Source organism: Mesoplodon bidens, assembly GCF_964165515.1.
Source record: "Mesoplodon bidens genome assembly, chromosome: 10".
Taxonomy (NCBI): Eukaryota; Metazoa; Chordata; class Mammalia; order Artiodactyla; family Ziphiidae; genus Mesoplodon; species Mesoplodon bidens.
In genome coordinates this window covers 67802828-67825670 of record NC_138172.1, presented here as the reverse complement: position 1 = coordinate 67825670, position 22843 = coordinate 67802828, and the positions used below count along the sequence as shown (strand labels likewise).

The window sequence follows — 22843 nt, the reverse complement described above, 5'->3', positions numbered from 1 at the left end:
CCCATATGATCATCTCAGTAGATGCAGAGAAAGCTTTCGACAAAATTCAACACCCATTTATGATAAAAACCCTGCAGAAAGTAGGCATAGAGGGAACTTTCCTCAACATAATAAAGGCCATATATGACAAACCCACAGCCAATATCATCCTCAATAGTGAAAAACTGAAACCATTTCCACTAAGATCAGGAACAAGACAAGGTTGCCCACTCTCACCACTCGTATTCAACATAGTTTTGGAACTTTTAGCCACAGCAATCAGAGAAGAAAAGGAAATAAAAGGAATCCAAATTGGAAAAGAAGAAGTAAAGCTGTCACTGTTTACAGATGACATGATACTATACATAGAGAATCCTAAAGATGCTACCAGAAAACTACTAGAGCTAATCAATGAATTTGGTAAAGTAGCAGGATACAAAATGAATGCACAGAAATCTCTGGCATTCCTGTACACTAATGATGAAAAACCTGAAAGTGAAATTAAGAAAACACTCCCATTCACCACTGCAACAAAATAAAATATCTAGGAATAAACCTACCTAAGGAGACAAAAGACCTGTATGCAGAAAATTATTAGACACTGATGAAAGAAATTAAAGATGATACAAATAGATGGAGAGATATACCATGCTCCTGGATTGGAAGAATCAACATTGTGAAAATGACTCTACTACCCAAAGCAATCTACAGATTCAATGCAATCCCTATCAAACTACCACTGGCATTTTTCACAGAGTAGAACAAAAAATTTCACAATTTATATGGAAACACAAAAGACCCCGAATAGCCAAAGCAATCTTGAGAATGAAAAATGGAGCTGGAGGAATCAGGCTCCCTGACTTCAGACTATACTACAAAGCTACAGTAATCAAGACAGTATGGTACTGGCACAAAAACAGAAAGATAGATCAATGGAACAGGATAGAAAGCCCAGAGATAAACCCACAGACATATGGTCACCTTATCTTTGATAAAGGAGGCAGGAATGTACAGTGGAGAAAGGACAGTCTCTTCAGTAAGTGGTGCTGGGAAAACTGGATAGGGACATGTAAAAGTATGAGATTAGATCACTCCCTAACACCATACACAAAAATAAGCTCAAAATGGATTAAAGACCTAAATGTAAGGCCCAACACTATCAAACTCTTAGAGGAAAACATAGGCAGAACACTCTATGACATAAATCACAGCAAGATCCTTTTTGACCCACTTCCTAGAGAAATGGAAATAAAGACAAAAAAAAAAAAACATGGGACCTAATGAAACTTAAAAGCTTTTGCACAGCAAAGGAAACCATAAACAAGACCAAAAGACAACCCTCAGAATGGGAGAAAATATTTGTAAATGAAGCAACTGACAAAGGATTAATCTCCAAAATTTATAAGCAGCTCATGCAGCTCAATAACAAAAAAACAACCCAATCCAAAAATGGGCAGAAGACCTAAATAGACATTTCTCCACAGAAGATATACAGACTGCCAACAAACACATGAAAGGATGCTCAACATCTTTGCTCATTAGAGAAATGCAAATCAAAACTACAATGAGATACCATCTCACACCAGTCAGAATGGCCATCATCAAAAAATCTAGAAACAATAAATGCTGGAGAGGGTGTGGAAAAAAAGGAACACTCTTGCACTGCTGGTGGGAATGTGAATTGGTACAGCCACTATGGAGAACGGTATGGAGGTTCCTTAAAAAACTAAAAATAGAACTACCATATGACCCAGCAATCCCACTACTGGGCATATACCCTGAGAAAACCATAATTCAAAAAGAGACATGTACCAAAATGTTCATAGCAGCCCTATTTACAATAGTCCGGAGATGGAAACAACCTAAGTGTCCATCATCAGATGAATGGGTAAAGAAGATGTGGCACATATATACAATGGAATATTACTCAGCCATAAAAAGAAATGAAATTGAGCTATTTGTAATGAGGTGGATGGACCTAGAGTCTGTCATACAGAGTGAAGTAAGTCAGAAAGAGAAAGACAAATACTGTATGCTGACACATATATATGGAATTTAAGAAAAAAAAATGTCATGAAGAACATAGGGGTAAGACAGGAATAAAGACACAGACCTACTAGAGAATGGACTTGGGGATATGGGGAGGGGGAAGGGTAAGCTGTGACAAAGTGAAAGAGCGGCATGGACATATATACACTACCAAACGTAAGGTAGATAGCTAGTGGGAAGCAGCCGCATAGCACAGGGAGATCAGCTCGGTGCTTTGTGACCGCCTGGAGGGGTGGGATAGGGAGGGTGGGAGGGAGACGCAAAAGGGTGGGGATATGGGAACATATGTATATGTATAACTGATTAAATTTGTTATAAAGCAAAAAATAAAAAAAAATAAAAAAAAAAGCTAGTAACTGGATATATCTTAAAGATAGACAAAGGAAAGAGGAATAACACGCAACTATTTCATACCTTCTTTGTAAGATTATTTTTGAGATTTAAGATTTTGAGTTTTGTGGATGTGTTCCCTATCATGTTATACTAAATTTTTGCCTGAGAAAACAATGTTATTATTAATTACATTTTTAAACTTTGTGCTTCTTTACTATAGTAGTATAAAGTCATTCAAAATTCAGACATTACAGAAACATACAAGAAACTGAGTCCATTCATAAAATTTCCATTGACCCTCTCCCAAGACCACAATCATTCACTTCCCACACATCTTCCTTTTGTTTTTCCATACACAGTAACATGTATATTTTTTAATGAGAATGTATAGATGTATAAAACAAGGACATCTTTCTGCATCTTATCAGTTCATCATATAACTCTTCTTCATTCTTTTTAAAGTCTATATAGTATCAATTGTATGCATCTGTCATAATTTATTTAACCAAACCGTTTTGGTAGATTTCCAGGTTTTTGATATTATAAATTATGTAGTGTTTCTCTGCATATGTGTGGAATTATTTCTCTAGGATAAAATTCCTAGGAGTGGAAATACTGGTTCAAAAGATGTTATTTTAATATATTTAAATTTTAATACTTCATATATTATTGAATATTATCAGTGGTTTCTTTTCTCAGTAGTATTGGCAACAAAAAATTCTTTTCATTTTTATTTCTTGGTTACCAATGAAGTTGCACATCTTTTCATGACTTGTTAGCCATTTGTGTTTCTTCTTTGAATTGCTTGTTCACATCTTTCCACCAGATTATTTGTTTTCTATTGATTGAGGTAGCCTCACATTATCACTGTTAACCCTTTGTCTGACAGTAGGTACCTTGTTCTCACTTATTTGTCTTTGATGATGGTATCTTTTTCTGAAAAGAAAGTTTTAATATTTCATAGTAAAATCTGTCTTTTTAGAAAAGTCTTCCCCATCCTACAATAATTTAAAAAACCCTGTTCAGTACTTAAAACACCTACTCCAACTAGGTTTACTTTAAAAAAAAAAATAACCCTATTATATTTTATGGGGGGTTTTTTGCATCTAGTTGGTCTAGAATTTATTTGTGTGTTTATGATACGAGGAAGAATCTAACTTATTTTCTACATGGATAGTCACTGTCTTGGCCCCATTTATTGCAAAGTTAATCCTTTCCCTACATGATTTACATTACCATCTTTGTGATTATTAAATCTTTTTGTATACATACACATGAATCTGTTTCTGAATGCCTTGTTCTCTTCCACTGACCTGTTTGTCCGTGGAGTACTTAACACTGTTTTAATAGTTTCAATAGTTTAATAGTATATATTTTTCTCTGGTGGGTCAAGTCCCCTCATTATTTTTGTTTTTCCAAAATTTTCTCTGCCATTCTTAGTCATTTACTTCTTCCACTGGACTTTATATGAACTTTTCAAAAGTCCTCCTCCCAAGTCCCCTTGGAACCTTTATAGAAATTGCATTAAATATAGAAATTAATTTGGATATTTTGATCAGTAGTATATAATTACCTTGAGCCTGATCTTTTCAATATGCCTTTTCCAGTTGCCTTGGCCAGAGACCTTTCTCTCCAAATTCCCACAAGGTATATGCATCCTTTCTAAAACATAGACCATCTGTCCCTAGGCCCTTGGACTGGACAGTGCCAATGAGAAGGGCTTGTACAGGAGGGGTGAAGCCCAGCTGCTCATGAATGAGTTTGAGTCAGCCAAGGGCGACTTTGAGAAAGTGCTGGAAGTAAACCCCCAGAATAAGGCCGCGAGACTGCAGATCTCCATGTGCCAGAAAAAGGCTAAGGAGCACAATGAGCGGGACCGCAGGATATATGCCAACATGTTCAAGAAGTTTGCAGAGCAGGATGCAAAGGTATGTGCAGAACCCACTTGCCTTCAGGTAGATCATGAACTGACTGACCTTGCTCCCTTGACGTTTGTTCTAAGAAGGTTCAGCATAGGACACAAGCACAGGAAGACAACCTAAGAGGCACAAGAATAGGGAAAATGATTTCAGGTCTGATTGAGGCTGGTTTGGATCCAGAAATAGAGTAGAGCTGTTCCACTATTCTGTTCCCCAAAGGCACATAGTTGTGAGGCCCTGGCATGTCCATGCAAGAGAAGAGGGAAATTCATTCCCTAGAAATGTACTAAGGCTTTAATTATTTTTTTTAAAAAAACCAAACAACACCTGCTTGTTGAGACTTCGATTTTCCTGGGAAAGGGGCTCTGATGGGGAAGCCCCGCCATCATGCCCTTTACTTTGAGGCTTGGGAGCCAACCTAGCGAATGGGATAGGAGCAGTCAGCCTCCCCTGCAGCAAAGTTGTATTCTGGTCCTGCGCTGACCGTCCGCTCAAACCCCCTTGTCATGTGGACTTGACTGTTAAACAGCTGTCCCTGTGGCAAGCCGGTCACTTTAACGAAAGAAAAGTGAAAGCCCTCACTCTAACTGTGGCAGCAGAGCCGTGACTTACACACCTGCACGATCTAAATAAAGTCACGGTAATGCCCTCTTGTGTTTGACCTGACAGTCTGGAGGAGCCAGGAAGTAATTGGACATTTCATTTCTTTTTTCCTCTAATCCTCTTGATTTACTTCTTCCTCAGGAAGAGGCCAGTAAAGCAATGGGCAAGAAGACTTTAGAAGGGGTCACCAATGAAAAAGAAACAGCAAGTCAGTCGATGGAAGAGGAGAAAGCCGAAGGCCATGTATGACACCACGCCAAGGAGGGAAGAGTCCTAAGGAACTCGGCCCCTCCTCCACGGGCTTTCACCCAACTCAGGACTGAACAGTGTTTAATGTAAAGTTTGTTATAGTCTATGTGATTCTGGAAGCAAATGGCAAAACCAGTAGCTTCCCAAAAAACCACCACCCTGCTGCTGCCCAGAGCTCTCATCGAGGGGGTGGCAATGGGACCACTCCAGGTGGAACAAAGCAGCGACTGTTGGTGTGGAGAGATTGAGCCAACAGCTTAAGTCCAGCTCATTTCAGTTTATGTCAACTTGCAATATCCAGTTCAGGGTCTCTTGAGATCATCCTAACAATTGGGGGCTGGCTGTTAGGTTTTCCATTTGACTGAACTTTAATAGCACTGCAGAAACCTAGAAATAAATGCTTAAAGAGTTTCTTCTTTCCTACAGTTGGGCAGGGGAGAGTTGGGGGAGGTTTTGTTTTTCAAATGACTGAAGTGCTGTGAATGCATGCTGTTGCATTTTTAACCAACAGAACCCAAAGGAGAGGGGCCGGGTTCCCCCTCAGATCCCCAGCAGCATCACTGACCTGGAAGCCAGAATCTCAGAGGCCTCTCGCTTGCTGACTTGGCTGCCTCCCAGACCCCCTCCTTAGTAAAGCAGCCTCCTTGTGAGAGCAGGCTTCTGCCCCGCCAGCCTGTCCCCCCAGAGGAGGAACCCTGTCATTCCTGAAATACTCTTCAACGCTAATGAGCAGAGGGAGTTTCTGGATTACCTTTCCCTGTTTTGGATGAAGTTCTGAGATGCTGAAATGTGAATAGAACTATCAGAATTGTGCTTTTTCTTCCCTCCTCTATCCTTTTAGGAAAGAATGTTGACTCCAGTACTGCCTGCTCGCATTGCTACCATTCAGTTTCTTATTTCCATTCTAACCCTTGCTATCAAGAATTTCAGGCTTGTTCTTAACAATATCTGGAGTGAGTGAGTTTATTTACGTATCTGTCTAGGATCCATGCAGCCTTTTTGTTGTCTTTTTTAAATTGCTGTCTCATAAACACATGTATACTGATTTATGGAAGTTTATTTACTCTCCTCTATCATGTTAAAAATTTTTTTTGACTTTTTACTAAGTAGCTTAATTTTTTTAAAAATCTGTGGGGTTGAAAAAATAAGTCATCGCTCTTCTATGTTAAGCATTTTCCTTTCAGGTTTGACATACAGTAGCTTTCTTTTCCTGCGCTGATAGCTGCTTTGTTCTGGTGTGAGTTGTGAAAAAGAGTTGAAAACAGCTTCCCATGCAGGTACATCTAGCCTAAAATCTCCAGTACTTGGGCATTGAATTAGGGCAAGTCTTAACTATGTACATGTAGTTGAATTTTAGTCCTTACGGGTAAGCGAGATTAAGCATGGCTTTCTGGTCCCACAGCCTAAGAAATAAGAAACACTCATGGGAATGCATTTGGCAACCCAAGAAAACCTTTACTTCAACCTGGAACATCTCACTTTTTTAAATCCTAAAGAACACTGGCAATTGTATTTTAGATTAACTTTTATTTTTATAGTGGTTTTAACAAAACACTTTTATTGTTAGGTTAGGTCCCATGTTAAAACCTAAAAATAAAGTCATTTCCTTTTATATCAGTTTTTGTCTCCATGGAACAAATAGAATTGTTTCTCCTTTAATGATAACTAAAATCCTTTTAATTTCTCATTTACACATTAGTCTTTTTATGAGTTATTTCTTTTTTAAAGAAATCTCACCTAGGGAATATAAAAGCAAAAGTTGATTTTGCTTATCCGCTTCACTGTTTAGTATTTGTAGCTCTGTTGACTAGAGCACAACTCCAGTGAGGCTAAGGTTAAAATCAGATCCTAAAAAGTCCAGTTAGATTTTTGCAGGTAACAAGCAAAAAACTGTTTCAAAAATTAGATTATCTATCTATCTATCTTAGCCCACTGTCTCGTCTGTTATGGGTCATGTGAACAGGCGAGGAGAGAGGGGAAGGCTGGGCAGGTGGTTCGGGGCAAATGATTATGAGGCGCCCATCACCACTCAAGAGAAAGAAACTTCACATATTCTTGTATCAAATTCAATAATTTTAAACAATTTGTCTAGAAGTCAGCAGATGTCTTTGAACCATCTCTTAGACTGCATTTGGAGTGGTGAGGCAGCCTACGGTGAATTAAAAACAAATTGGTTTTTTAAATAAAGTATTCAGATGCACTTTTTTGGTGTTCCTTAAATAAATTAAGAAAAACAAATGTGATTTCCCATTATTCTTGGTTTTGCTCAAATAGTCTTCAAGAAAGGTGGTTTTGGTTGAAAAACTGTGGTGGGGGACAAGTTGTAGAAATGAGACCTCAGAAACTTGGCAAGAGACAATATTCTCCTGCCCCTTGCTCTAATGCACAACTTGAGATCAACATTGGGCTAAAGGCATCGGAATTATGCATCTTTGTAAAAACAAGAAGATTTTGTTTTTTCATTAACCAGTGGATATTCTGCCATTTTAACTGAGTGTAAGGTAGGTTCAATTGGGGAAATGAAAAGTTTAATTGTGCCCTTTACTAAATATGTAAAATATAAGTAAGCATACGTCAGGCAATGTTCTGTGTTAAGCATGTATTTCCTCTTAGGTAGCTTGGTAATTCTGATTCACAGTGCAAAAGACAGGGGCTGCGGGGCTGGGGGCACTACGACCCCAATAGCACCACCAAGGCCTACAGACAGGTTAACACAGGCTCCAGCCACCTTTTATTCCCTTGGAATTCCTTGCTTCATCTTTGGATTTGAATTATACTCTTCCCCCTTTGCTGCTAAATTATGTGGTAATAGAATAAGTCCCTTTATTTGCACGTTTTTTTCTAAACAAATAATGATTAGCTAGGGATCTTGAAGATAAGCAGAGAGTTTCCTAACTATAAATTTGTGATTCGGGTAATTCGAGGCAGCCTGCACCTGCTCCAAAGCATGAGGACTATCAGTGAAGAGTTTTCTCCATAGTTATTTGGCCTTTAAGGCATCACTTCGACTCCTCTTTTAGCATGGTGCATCAGAATGTATTCCAAGGGACTGTCACCAACATTAGTGACAAAGAGCATTAATTTGAGCTGATTCATCAAAATCTAAAAACAATTCCCCAAACTAGCTGTATATTTCCATCAACTGGCTACTTACGTGTTTGAATAGCAATGACTGACAAAAGTGTACATAAAAGGAACTCTCAGTGCTTCCTTTCAGATTTTTCTCTCCTACTTGTCTGACATTTCTTTGGGAGATAGGGAATTATACAGACAAGGCACAATAATTTTGACCCTGCTATTTATATAATTCATCTCAACATACATAATCTACATGTGCGACCTTAATGATACATTGCAAGAAGGGACATCACTGAATGTAGCTCCCAAGAAGACCTCTGACAGCACCTGTTGGAGCTAACTTCTACCTACAGATGGGATGACTGGAGCATAGTCCATATAGCAGGGATTTCCTGAGGACCCTGGAGAATCAAGGATATGAGGAGGACCCAGAAGGGTGAAGTGGCCAGCCCACGGTCATCCAGGTCACCTGATGCCCTTCTATAATTTCAAAATAGGTCTTTTTCTAGTCTAAAGCATGATTCTTTTGGCATATGGCATAAGATGTTGATAGCTCCTTAAAATCCCCAAGCATTTGGTGGAACTGAAATGGCAACAGAGCCATAGGCCTCATAGTCTACTTTGGAGTAAATGCAGGGAATTTACCAGTATGTAAAGGGAAGGGATGTTTTGCTTTTTAAAGCATGCTCTGGGTTGAGTTAAGGAATTTCAGTGTTTAGAGGAAAGAAAAACCAGATATTAGATCCTCACCACCCACCACCTTGGAATCTGGTTGGAGCAAGAAAAGGCAAAATGTTTTCCTCTGCAGCCTGCTCATTTTCAGCAAACACTTCAGTACCCATGTTTGGAGGGACCAGACCTTTTTAACATAATCAAGGGCAAGTAGTGAAATCTTCAGTAATCTGCCGGGCATTGACAAGGGTAGGGTAGGTACCAGTTGCTAAGAACAGTGCCTAGAAAAAGCTGTCCTGCAGCCACAGGCTTAAACTGGTCATTACTATTTGAATTCTATGTGCCAGACACTTAAACCCTCTACACTGAATTTCCAGATATAAGAAGAATGTGGCTGCTACACTGTTTCTACCTTTGGAATCTCACGAAAGATCATGTGGTCCTTACCAACCTAAAACTATGCAAGGAAGGAATTCTGGGAGATGTATTTCAAACCTGGCTTAGTTGACACATTATAAATACCCCCAAGTGTCTAAGCCTCTCTTGAGACATTAAATATATTCCTGGCCTGGGTCTACCTTGGATAATATGCTTTCATAAAATAACTTTAAAGCCAAATCATAATGCCTACAGCAAGAAATTATTTCCTTAAAAGCTTCTGACTGAGGAGATAAGGTGGGCAGAACAAGTAGCTAATGACTAGTACTGGGGGAGGCAATGGCTAATTCTAGTTACTCTAACTGATTTCATGTCTGCTTACAACCACATTTCCACACTGAGAACTTCTGATCTTTTCAGTTTAAAAACGTGAACCCACATATATACCCTTGCCTTTTACAGATACCAAAGTCTTCCTAAAGGTGACACCAGCCGAAACATAATAAACTCATATGACCCCCTACTGAGGGATCAAGGAACTCATGCATTCCTTTACTCATCACCATCTCAGCATTTAGTACACTGTGCCCAAACTAGTACCTAGTAGATGCTCAATAAATTGGCTTCCTCTCTTTCTCATAAGGCAGCCTCACATCTCTATTTCAGTGGCCCTTCATTCCTGTTACTTGTCTTGAGATGTGGAAGCCAGAACCACATGGTTTTTCTAGCAATGCCAGCAACCTAATTTTGGTCCTTGATGTATTGGGAACCAGCAACAGCTTGACTTGGGGCAGGGGACGTAACTGCAAAATGGATCTGTAGTCTTCAGGCCACACTGATCTTAAATCTATTTCCACTATTAACTCAGAGTTCATCAGCCCAACAGATCATATGTGAAGTGGAGCAGGATTCTGGGGAGATGGAAGAATAGGAAGCACCAGGAATCTCTCTCCCACTTAGACAACAATTACACTGGCAGAATCTGTCTGATGTAACTATTTTGGAATTCTGGAGTCTGTTGAAACCTTGCAACTTCCAGGCATGGATGGTATATTGTAGACAATTTTAGTCAATTTCAGCTAGTACGATAGCAGCTACCCATCCACCACCACCAGCCACATGGCAGGCAGCTCTGCAAGTTTTCTGGCACAGCTTGTGGGAGCTAGGGTGGGCAAAAAGGACTCTGTCCCCTGAATATTAAGCATCTGTCCTCTGAGTAGGATTGCTGCTTGATTACTGAAGTGCAAAGAGGCAGGAAGCCACTGTCTCATCTCCCCCGCTCCCCCATCATTTTAAGCCCCTCCATCTCTGGCTCAAGTGACTTCCAGGGGAATTTAAAGGACCAGTGGCCTTTTGCCCTCCCCCCGCCTTCACTTTTTGCATTTTCCTCTTTCAGGAGCCAGACATTAAAGACTAGGACATTCAAAAACAACTGCCTATATGGGGAAAATTAGAAAGTGACAATATATGTCCAGGGAAAGGCTCAGAAAAGACCTGAGAAGATGTTAACTTTACACCTCAGACCAATATTCAGCACAGAGACAGCCTACAACAATCAAAGAACAAAAATAACAAAACATTTAAAAAACCCAGAAAACACTGGGGATGAGGGAGAATCTGATTTCCAGAGTTAATACCACATTATTAGATTCACATGGCCAGTGTTCAACAAAAATATCACAAGACATACAGAGAAACGAAACTATGGCCCACTCAAAGGAAAAAATAATTCAACAGAATCTTTCCCTGAAAAAGACCTCATGACAGATATACTACCAAAATTTTTAAACTGTCTTAAAGATACTCAAAGAACTAAAGGTAGATATGAAGAAAGTCAAGTAAACAATGTGTAAACAAAATGGAACTATCAGTAGAGATTTAAAAAACTTAGAGAAACCAAAAAAATTCTGGAGCTGAAAAGCACAATAACTGCAATGAAAAATTCACTAGGCATATTCAAAGGCAGATATGAGCAGGCAAAAGAAAAAACTAATGAACGTTAGGATATGACAGTGAAATTACTGAGACTGAAGGACAAAAAGAAAAAAGATTGAAAAAAGTGAACAAAGCCTAACAGACATGTGGGACACCATCAAGTGAACATCATGAGACTCCAGAACAAGAGAGAGAAAGGGGCAGAGAAAATATTAGAAGACATAATGGCTGAAAAGTTCCTAAGTTTACTGAAACACACAAATGTAAACATCCAAAAAGCTCAACAAATTCCAAGTAAGATTAATTCAAAGAGACCCAAATCAAGACACATTATAATCATACTTTCAAAAATACAAAGATGCGGTTTCCCTGGTGGTTCAGTGGTTAAGAATCCGCCTGCCAATGCAGGGGACATGAGCTCAAGCCCTGGTCCAGGAAGATCCCACATGCCGTGGAGCAACTAAGCCTGTGTGCCACAACTACTGAGCCTGCTCTCTCGAGTCCACGTGCCACAGCTACTGAGCCCGCGTGCCACAACTACTGAAGCCCACGCACCTAGAGCTGTGCTCTGCAACAAGAGAAGCCACCACAATGAGAAGCCTGTTCATGGCAACAAAGAGTAGCCCCTGCTCGCCACAACTAGAGAAAGCCTGCGCACAGCAACGAAGACCCAACGCAGCCAAAAAAAAAAAAAAAAAAAAAAGACAAAGATTGGATCTTGAAAGCAGCAAGAGAGAAGCAAGTCATCACATACAAGGGAGTGTCAACAAGATCATCATCAGATAATTTGGAGGCCCACCAGTGCACAGGCTCCAGCCCTGGGTCCCACAGCCATCCAGGCCAGGACCTGGCCCCACCCACCAGCAGCCTTTGCACAAGGCAGGGCCTGGCAGCCAACCGGGCCAGAGACCAGCCTCACCTACCAGCCCACTCACAGTAGTCAGCTCCACCACAACAGAAGGGCCAATGGAGCACATATAAAGGACACCCCTAGATCATACAGGTTTGCATCCAGAGGGTAGTGTACTACCAGACCCCTGTAAGGACATCTCCTACAAATGGCCACTTCTCCAAGATTGGGAACTGTAACCAACCTACCTAGTACGTACAAATGACCACAGAGAATTAGGCAAAATGAGACAACAAAGGAATATATTTCAAATGAAGAAACAAGACAAAACCCCAGAAGTACAGCTAAGTAAAGTGGAGATAAGCAATCTACCCAATAAAGAGTTCAAAGTAATGATCATAAAGATGCTCAGTGAACCTAGGAGAAGAAAGGATGAACAGAGTGAGAAGTTCAACAAAGAGTTAGAAAATATAAAGAAGAACCAAAGAGTTGAAGAATACAATAACAAACAAAAAATACACTAGAAGGAATCAAGAGTAGATTGCATGATACAGAGGAATGGATCAGTGAACAGGAAAACAGTAGTGGAAATCTAAGCTGAAAAGAAAAAAGAAGTTTTAAAACGTGAGTACAGTTTAGGGACTTCCCTGGTGGTCCTCCTTACAATGCAGGCGATGCAGTTTCGATCCCTGGTCGGGCAACTAAGATCCCACATGCTGCAGGGCAACTAAGCCCACATGCCACAACTATTGAGCTTGCATGCCTCAATGAAAGAGCCTGCGTGCCACAACTACAGAGCCCATGTGCCCTGGAGCCCACGCACCACAACTAGAGAGAGAAAACGCACACACCACAACTAGAGAGAAGCCCACGAGCTGCAACTAGAGAGAAGCCCGAGCACCACAACGAAGAGACCACACGCCTTAACGAAAGACTCCACATGCCTCAACAAAGATCCTGTGTGCTGCAACTAAGACCTGATGCAGCCAAAAAATAAGGAAAATAAATAAATAAAATAAATATTTTAAAAATTAGTACAGTTTAAGAGACCTCTGGGACAATATCAAGCATACTAACATTTGCATTACAAGGGTCCCAGAAGGAGAAAAGAGAAAGGGGCAGAAAATTTATTTGAGGCAATAATAGCTGAAAAAAATTCCCTAACTTGGAGATGGAAACAGACATTCAGATTCAGGAAGCAGAGAGAGTCCCAAATGAGATCAACCCAAGAAGTTCATACCAAGATATATTGTAATTAAAATGGCAAAAATTAAAGATAAAGAGAGAATGTTAAAAGAAGCAAGGGAAAAGCAAATGGTTACATACAATGGAACTCCCATAAAACTGTCAGCTGACTTTTCAGCAGAAACTTTGCAGGTCAGAAGGAGTGGCATAATACATTCAAAGTGATGAAAGAAAAAAAACCTACAACAAAGAATACTCTACCCAGCAAGGCTATCATTCAGATTTGAAGGAGAGATAAAGAGTTTTACAGACAAATGAAAGCTAAAAGAGTTCAGCACCACAAATCTGGCTTTACAAGAAATGTTAAAGGGACTTCTCTAAACAGAAAAGAAAAGACCACAACTAGAAAAATGAAAATTATAAGAGGAAAATAAATCTCATTGGTAAAATCAAATGTATAGTAAAGGTAGTAGATCAAACACTTACAAAGCTAGTAGGAAACTTAAAAGACAAAAGTAGTAAAATCATTTATACCCACAATAAGTAGTTAAGGGATACACAAAATTAAAAGATGTAAAATATGATGTCAAAAACATTAAGGTAGGGGGGAACAGTAAAAATGCAGGGTTGTTAGAGTGTGTTTGACCTATAATAGATATACAAACCCCCCAAAAAAGAGGAGTCTAAGCAGAACACTAAAGACAGTCATCAAATCACAAGGGAAGAGAGCAAAAGAAGAAGAAAGGAACCAAAAGGAACTACAAAAACAACCCAAATACAATTAATAAAATGGAAATATGTACATGCCTATCAATAATTACTTTATGTAAATGGACTAAATGCTCCAATCAAAAGATATAGAATGGGTGAATAGATTTAAAAAAAAAAAAACAAGAACCAGGGCTTCCCTGGTGGCACAGTGGTTGAGAGTCCGCCTGCCAATTCAGGGGATGCGGGTTAGTGCCCTGGTCCGGGAGGATCCCACATGCCACGGAGCGGCTGGGCCCGTGAGCCATGGCCACTGAGCCTGCGCATCCGGAGCCTGTGCTCCGCAACGGGAGAGGCCACAACAGTGAATGGCCCGTGTACCAAAAACAAACAAACAAACAAAAAAAACAAGACCCCTATATATGATGCCTACAAGAGACTTACTTCAGGTCTAAAGACACACACAGACAGAAAGTGAGAGGATGGAAAAAGCTATTCCATGCAAATGGAAATGAAAAGAGAGCTGGAGTAACAATACTTATAACAGATAAGATAGACTTTAAAACAAAGACTATAACAGGAGACAGAGAAGGACATTACATAACGATAAAAAGATCAATCCAACAAGAAGATATAACAATTGTAAATATATATGCACCCAGCATAGGAGCACCTAAATACATAAATATCAACAAGTGTACAGAAAGAAATTGACAGTAACACAAAAATAGTAGAGGACTCTAACACTCCACTTACATTAAAGGACAGATCATCCAGACAGAAAATCAATAGAAAACACTGGCCTTCATATATACAATGGAATATTACTCAGCCATAAAAAGAAATGAAATTGAGTTATTTGCAGTGAGGTGGATGGACCTAGAGTCTGTCATACAGAGTGAAGTAAGTCAGAAAGAGAAAAAGAAATACCGTATGCAAACACATATATGTGGAATCTAAGAAAAAAAATGGTCATGAAGAACCTAGGGGCAAGATGGGAATAAAGACACAAACCTACTAGAGAATGGACTTGAGGACACGGGGAGGTGGAAGGGTAAGCTGGGACAAAGTGAGAGAGTGGCATGGACATATATACACTACCAAATGTAAAATAGATAGCTAGTGGGAAGCAGCCACATAGCACAGGGAGATCAGCTCAGTGCTTTGTGTCCATCTAGAGGGGTGGGATAGGGAGGGTGGGAGGGAGATGCAAGAGGGAGGAGATATGGTGATGTATGTATATGTATAGCTGATTCACTTTGTTATAAAGCAGAAACTAACACACTGTAAAGCAATTATACTCCAATAAAGATGTTAAAAAAAAAACACTGGCCTTAACACATTAGATCAGATGAAATTTACACATATATGTAAAGTATATATATATGTGTGTGTGTGTGTGTGTATGTGTGTGTGTGTGTATATATATATATATATATATATATATATATATATATATATATATATAAAACATTCCATCCAAAAGCAGCAGAATACACATTCTTTTCAAGTGCACATGGAATACTGTCTAGGATAGATCACATGCTAGGCCAATAAAACAAGTCTCAATACATTTACAAAGACTAGAATCGTATCAAGCATCTTCTCTGACCACAATGCTGAGACTAGAAGTCAACTACGAGAAAAAACTGCAAAAAAACACAAACATGTGGAGGCTAAACAATATGCCACTAAACAACCAATTGGTCATTGGAATAATCAGAGAGAAAATCAAAATATATCTGAAGACAAACATAAGATGGAAACACAATGATCCAAAATCTATGGGATACAGCAAAAGCAGTGCTAAGAGGGAAGTTTATAACAATACAAGCCCAGCTCAGGAAACAAGAAAAATCTTAAATAAACAACCTAACTTTTTTACACCTAAAGGAACTAGAAAAAGAAAAACAAAAAAATCCCAATGTTAGTAGAAGGAAAGTAACCATAAAGATCAGAGCAGAAATGAATGAAATAGAAACAAAAAGAAAGAAAGGGAAAGAAAGAGAGAAAGAAAGAAAAAAATCAATGAAACTTAGAGCTGGTTGTTTGAAAAGATAAACTAAATTGATAAGCTTTTAGCCAGACTCATGAAGAAAAAAAGAAAGAAGGCCCAAAGAAATAAAATCAGCAATGAAAAAGAAGTTAAAACTGACACCACAGAAATACAAAGGATCATAAGCAATTACTACTAACAATATACACCAGTTAAGATGGACAACGTAGAAGAAGTGGATAAATTCCTAGAAATGTACAATCTCCCAAGACTGAATAACAAAGAAATACAAAGTATGAACAGATCAATTACCAGTAAAAAGCTGCATCAGTAATAAAAAGTTCCCAACGAACAAAAGTCCAGGACCAGACAACTTCAGAGGTCAAGTCTAGCAAACATCTGAAGAAGAATTAATACCTATCTTTCTTTCTTTTATCTATCTGTTTTATTTATATATATATATATTTTTAACAACTTTATTGGAGTAGGAGTATAATTGCTTTACAATGTTGTGTTAGTTTCTGCTTTATAACAAAATGAATCAGCTATACATATACATACATCACCATATCTCCTCCCTCTTGCATCTCCCTCCCACCCTCCCTATCCTACCCTTCTAGATGGACAAAAAGAACCGAGCTGATCTCCCTGCGCTATGTGGCTGCTTCCCACTAGCTATCTATTTTACATTTGGTAGTGTATATATGTCCATTCCACTCTCTCACTTCATTCCAGCTTAACCTTCCCCCTCCCCGTGTCCTCAAGTCCATTCTCTATGCCTGCACCTTTATTTTTGTCCTGCCCTAAGTTCTGAAGAACCATTTTTTTTTGATTCCATATATATGTGTTAGTATACAAATACCTATCTTTCTTAAGCTATTCCAAAAGTGGCAGAGAAAGGAATGCTTCTGAACTCATTCTATGAGGCCAACATTTCCCTGATGCCAAAACCATATAAAACACCAAAAGGAAAGAAAATTACAGGCCAATATCCCTGATGAACATAGATGCAATAATCCTCAATAAAATATTAGCAAACCAGGGCTTCCCTGGTGGCACAGTGGTTAAGAATCCTCCTGCCAATGCAGGGAACATGGGTTCGAGCCCTGGTCCAGGAAGATCCCACATGCCACGGAGCAACTAAGCCCATATGCCACAACTACTAAGCCTGTGCTCTAGGGCCCGTGTGCCACAACTACTGAGCCCACATGCCACAGCTACTGAAGCCCGTGTGCCTAGAGCCCGTGCTCCACAACAAGGGAAGCCACTGCAATGAGAAGCCCGCACACTGCAACGAACAGTAGCTCCCCCTCACCACAACTAGAGAAAGCCCACATGCAGCAATGAAGATCCAATGCAGCCAAAATACATAAATAAATAAATAAATAAAATTTATAAAAATACATATATATTAGCAAACCAAATTCAACAATTCATTTAAAGTATCATACACCATGATCAAGTGGGATTTATCCCAGGGATGCAAGGATTTTCCAATATCTGCAAATCAATCAGTGTGGTACACCACATCAACAAATTGAAGAATAAAAACCATATGATTGGGCTTCCCTGGTGGCGCAGTGGTTGAGAGTCCGCCTGCCGATGCAGGGGACACGGGTTCGTGTCCCGGTTCGGGAAGATCCCACGTGCCGCGGAGCAGCTGGGCCCGTGAGCCATGGCTGCTGAGCCTGCACGTCCGGAGCCGGTGCTCCACAATGGGAGAGGCCACAACAGTGAGAGGCCCACATACCGCAAAAAAACCAAGAAACAAAAACATATGATCGTCTCAATAGATGCAGAAAAAGCTTTTGACAAAATTCAACACTCATTTATGATAAAAACTCTCCAGACCCAGTTACAGGCTGTTGTGTGGGGCAGGTCTCAGTGCCAGAGACCCAAAATATCTGTCTCTGCCTCCAGCCAGAATTGATGCAGGTCCCTGCTTCTGCCACCAGCTTTTATGACCCCAGAGAGAGCCACAGTCGCCCCTGCCCCCTCACCTGTCCAGGAGACTCTCCAAGACCAGCAGGGTCCCTCTCATAAAAAGAAAACAAAGGACAGAAAGCATTGCTGAGGGCTTAAGGTATGGCTGAAATGACACAGTTAAACTGAAGAATCCCCATGTGGACAGCATTCAATCCAAGGCCATGTGATAAAACTGAAAGAAGTTCAACAACTTGGGGTAAACAAGATTTGGTATCTGGATCCCAACTCAGAGGCAGGCCTGCCCAGCTTGCAGCTTTGCTCTTGAGCCGTGTGGATGAAAGGCTCTTGGTGTTGCAGCCAGGAGTCAGTGCTGTGCCTCTGAGGTGGGAGAGCTAACTTCAGGACACTGGTCCACAAGAGAACACCAAGCTCAACATAATATCAAATGGGGAAAATCTCCCAGAGATCTCCATCTCAACACCAGCACCCAGCTTCACTCAACGACCAGCAAGCTACAGTGCTGGACACCCTATGCCAAACAACTAGCAAGACAGGAACACAACCCCACCCATTAGCAGAGAGGCTGCCTAAAATCATAATAAGTGCACAGACACCCGAAAACACACCACCAGACATGGACCTGCCCACCAGAAAGACAAAATCCAGCCTCATCCACCAGAACACAGGCACTAGTCCCCTCCACCAGGAAGCCTACACAACTCACTGAACCAACCTTAAACACTGGGGACAGACACCAAAAACAACGGGAACTACAAACCTGCAGCCTGCAAAAAGGAGACCCCAAACACAGTAAGATAAGCAAAATGAGAAGACAGAAAAACACACAGCAGGTGAAGCAGCAAGATAAAAACCCACCAGACCTAACAAATGCAGAGGAAATAGGCAGCCTACCTGAAAGAGAATTCAGAATAATGATAGTAAAGATGATCCAAAATCATGGAAATAGAATAGACAAAATGCAAGAAACATTTAACAAGGACCTAGAAGAACTAAAGATGAATCAAGCAATGATGAGCAACACAATAAATGAAATTAAAAATACTCTAGATGGGATCAGTAGCAGAATAACTGAGGAGGAAGAAGGGATAAGTGACGTGGAAGATAAAATAGTGGAAATAACTGCTGCAGAGCAGATAAAGAAAAAAGAATGAAAAGAACTGAGGACAGTCTCAGAGACATCTGGGACAACATTAAATGCACCAACATTCGAATTATAGGGGTTCCAGAAGAAGAAGAGAAAAAGAAAGGGACTGAGAAAATATCTGAAGAGATTATAATTGAAAACTTCCCTAATATGGGAAAGGAAATAGTTAATCAAGTCCAGGAGGCACAGAGAGCCCCATACAGAATAAATCCAAGGAGAAATACGCCAAGACACATATTAATCAAACTGTCAAAAATTAAATACAAAGAAAACATATTAAAAGCAGTAAGGGAAAAACAACAAACAACACACAAGGGAATCCCCATAAGGTTAACAGCTGATATTTCAGCAGAAACTCTGCAAGCCAGAAGGGAGTGGCAGGACATATTTAAAGTGATGAAGGAGAAAAACCTGCAACCAAGATTACTCTACCCAGCAAGGACCTCATTCAGATTTGATGGAGAAATTAAAACGTTTACAGACAAGCAAAAGCTGAGAGAGTTCAGCACCACCAAACCAGCTTTACAACAAATGCTAAAGGAACTTCTCTAGGCAAGAAACACAACAGAAGGAAAAGACCTACAATAACGAACCCAAAACAATTAAGAAAATGGGAATAGGAACATACATATCGATAATTACCTTAAATGTAAATGGACTAAATGCTCCCACCAAAAGACACAGATTGGCTGAATGGATACAAAAACAAGACCCATATATATGCTGTCTACAAGAGACCCACTTCAGACCAAGAGACACATACAGACTGAAAGTAAGGGGATGGAAAAAGATATTCCATGCAAATGGAAATCAAAAGAAAGCTGGAGTAGCAATTCTCATATCAGACAAAATAGACTTTAAAATAAAGACTATTAGAAGAGACAAAGAAGGACCCTACATAATGATCAAGGGATTAATCCAAGAAGAAGATATAACAATTGTAAATATTTATGCACCCAACATAGGAGCACCTCAATACATAAGGCAAATACTAACAGCCATAAAAGGGGAAATCAACAGTAACACATTCATAGTAGGGGACTTTAACATCCCACTTTCACCAATGGACAGAACATCCAAAGTGAAAATAAATAAGAAAACACAAGCTTTAAATGATACATTAAACAAGATGGACTTAATTGATATTTATAGGACACTGCATCCAAAAACAACAGAATACACATTTTTATCAAGTGCTCATGGAACATTCTCCAGGATAGATCATATCTTGGGTCACAAATCAAGCCTTGGTAAATTTAAGAAAATTGAAATTGTATCAAGTATCTTTTCCGACCACAACGCTATGAGACTAGATTTCAATTACAGGAAAAGACCTGTAAAAATACAAACACATGGAGGCTAAACAGTACACTACTTAATAACGAAGTGATCACTGAAGAAATCAAAGAGGAAATAAAAAAATACCTAGTAACAAATGACAATGGAGACACGATGGCCCAAAACCTATGGGATGCAGCAAAAGCAGTTCTAAGAGGGAAGTTTATAGCAATACAATCCCACCTTAAGAAACAGGAAACATCTCGAGTAAACCACCTGACCTTGCACCTAAAGCAATTAGAGAAAGAAGAACAAAAAACCCCCAAAGATAGCAAAAGAAAAGAAATCATAAAAATCAGATCAGAAATAAATGAAAAAGAAATGAAGGAAACGAGAGCAAAGATCAATAAAACTAAAAGCTGGTTCTTTGATAAACCATTAGCCAGACTCATCAAGGAAAAAAGGGAGAAGACTCAAATCAATAGAGTTAGAAATGAAAAAGGAGAAGTAACAACTGACACTGCAGAAATACAAAAGATCATGAGAGATTACTACAAGCAACCCTATGCCAATAAAATGGACAACCTGGAAGAAATGGACAAATTCTTAGAAATGCACAACCTGCCAAGACTGAGTCAGGAAGAAATAGAAAATATGAACAGACCAATCACAAGTTCTGAAATTGAAACTGTGATTAAAAATCTTCCAACAAAAAAAGCCCAGGACCAGATGGCTTCACAGGTGAATTCTATCAAACATTTAGAGAAGAGCTAACACTAACACCTATCCTTCTGAAACTCTTCCAAAATATAGCAGAGGGAGGAACACTCCCAAACTCATTCTATGAGGCCACCATCACCTTGATACCAAAATCAGACAAAGATGTCACAAAGAAAGAAAACTACAGGCCAATATCACTGATGAACATAGATGCAAAAATCCTCATCAAAATACTAGCAAACAGAATCCAACAGCACATTAAAAGGATCATACACCATGATCAAGTGGGGTTTATTCCAGGAATGCAAGGATCCTTCAATATACGCAAATCAATCAATGTGATACACCATATTAACAAATTGAAGGAGAAAACCCATATGATCATCTCAATAGATGCAGAGAAAGCTTTTGACAAAATTCAGCACCCATTTATGATAAAAAACCCCGCAGAAAGTAGGCATAGAGGGAACTTTCCTCAACATAATAAAGGCCATATATGACAAACCCACAGCCAATATCATCCTCAATAGTGAAAAACTGAAACCATTTCCACTAAGATCAGGAACAAGACAAGGTTGCCCACTCTCACCACTCGTATTCAACATAGTTTTGGAACTTTTAGCCACAGCAATCAGAGAAGAAAAGGAAATAAAAGGAATCCAAATTGGAAAAGAAGAAGTAAAGCTGTCACTGTTTACAGATGACATGATACTATACATAGAGAATCCTAAAGATGCTACCAGAAAACTACTAGAGCTAATCAATGAATTTGGTAAAGTAGCAGGATACAAAATGAATGCACAGAAATCTCTGGCATTCCTGTACACTAATGATGAAAAACCTGAAAGTGAAATTAAGAAAACACTCCCATTCACCACTGCAACAAAATAAAATATCTAGGAATAAACCTACCTAAGGAGACAAAAGACCTGTATGCAGAAAATTATTAGACACTGATGAAAGAAATTAAAGATGATACAAATAGATGGAGAGATATACCATGCTCCTGGATTGGAAGAATCAACATTGTGAAAATGACTCTACTACCCAAAGCAATCTACAGATTCAATGCAATCCCTATCAAACTACCACTGGCATTTTTCACAGAACTAGAACAAAAAATTTCAAATTTGTATGGAAACACAAAAGACCCTGAATAGCCAAAGCAATCTTGAGAACAAAAAACGGAGCTGGAGGAATCAGGCTCCCTGACTTCAGACTATACTACAAAGCTACAGTAATCAAGACAGTATGGTACTGGCATAAAAACAGAAAGACAGATCAACAGAACGGGATAGAAAGCCCAGAGATAAACCCATGCACATATGGTCACCTTATCTTTCATAAAGGAAGCAGGAATGTACAGTGGGGAAAGGACAGTCTCTTCAATAAGTGGTGCTGGGAAAACTGGACAGGGACATGTAAATGTATGAGATTAGATCACTCCCTAACACCATACACAAAAATAAGCTCAAAATGGATTAAAGACCTAAATGTAAGGCCCGACACTATCAAACTCTTAGAGGAAAACATAGGCAGAACACTCTATGACATAAATCACAGCAAGATCCTTTTTGACCCACCTCCTAGAGAAATGGAAATAAAGACAAAAATAAACACATGGGACCTAATGAAACTTAAAAGCTTTTGCACAGCAAAGGAAACCATAAACAAGACCAAAAGACAACCCTCAGAATGGGAGAAAATATTTGCAAATGAAGCAACTGACAAAGGATTAATCTCCAAAATTTATAAGGAGCTCATGCAGCTCAATAGCAAAAAAACAAACAACCCAATCCAAAAATGGGCAGAAGACCTAA

General features: G+C 39.4%; 1 protein-coding gene and 1 long non-coding RNA gene across 8 annotated transcripts in view; one reads left to right on the top strand and one right to left on the bottom strand.

Annotated features, from left to right (window-relative positions):
- FKBP5 (FKBP prolyl isomerase 5) overlaps nucleotides 1–7332 on the top strand; it is a 113203-nt gene extending 105871 nt beyond the window's left edge. For all 7 annotated transcript variants that reach the window (XM_081245336.1, XM_081245335.1, XM_081245331.1 and 4 more), the window contains 2 exons: nucleotides 4050–4289; nucleotides 5025–7332. In XM_081245336.1, the coding sequence (XP_081101462.1) occupies nucleotides 4050–4289; nucleotides 5025–5132 (348 nt within the window). In that variant the 3' untranslated portion in view covers nucleotides 5133–7332. The remainder of the gene's footprint in view (nucleotides 1–4049; nucleotides 4290–5024) is intronic.
- The window catches only part of LOC308623236, a 133843-nt gene that overhangs the window by 18833 nt on the left and 92167 nt on the right, over nucleotides 1–22843 (bottom strand). The gene's annotated exons all lie outside the window — the stretch shown is intronic.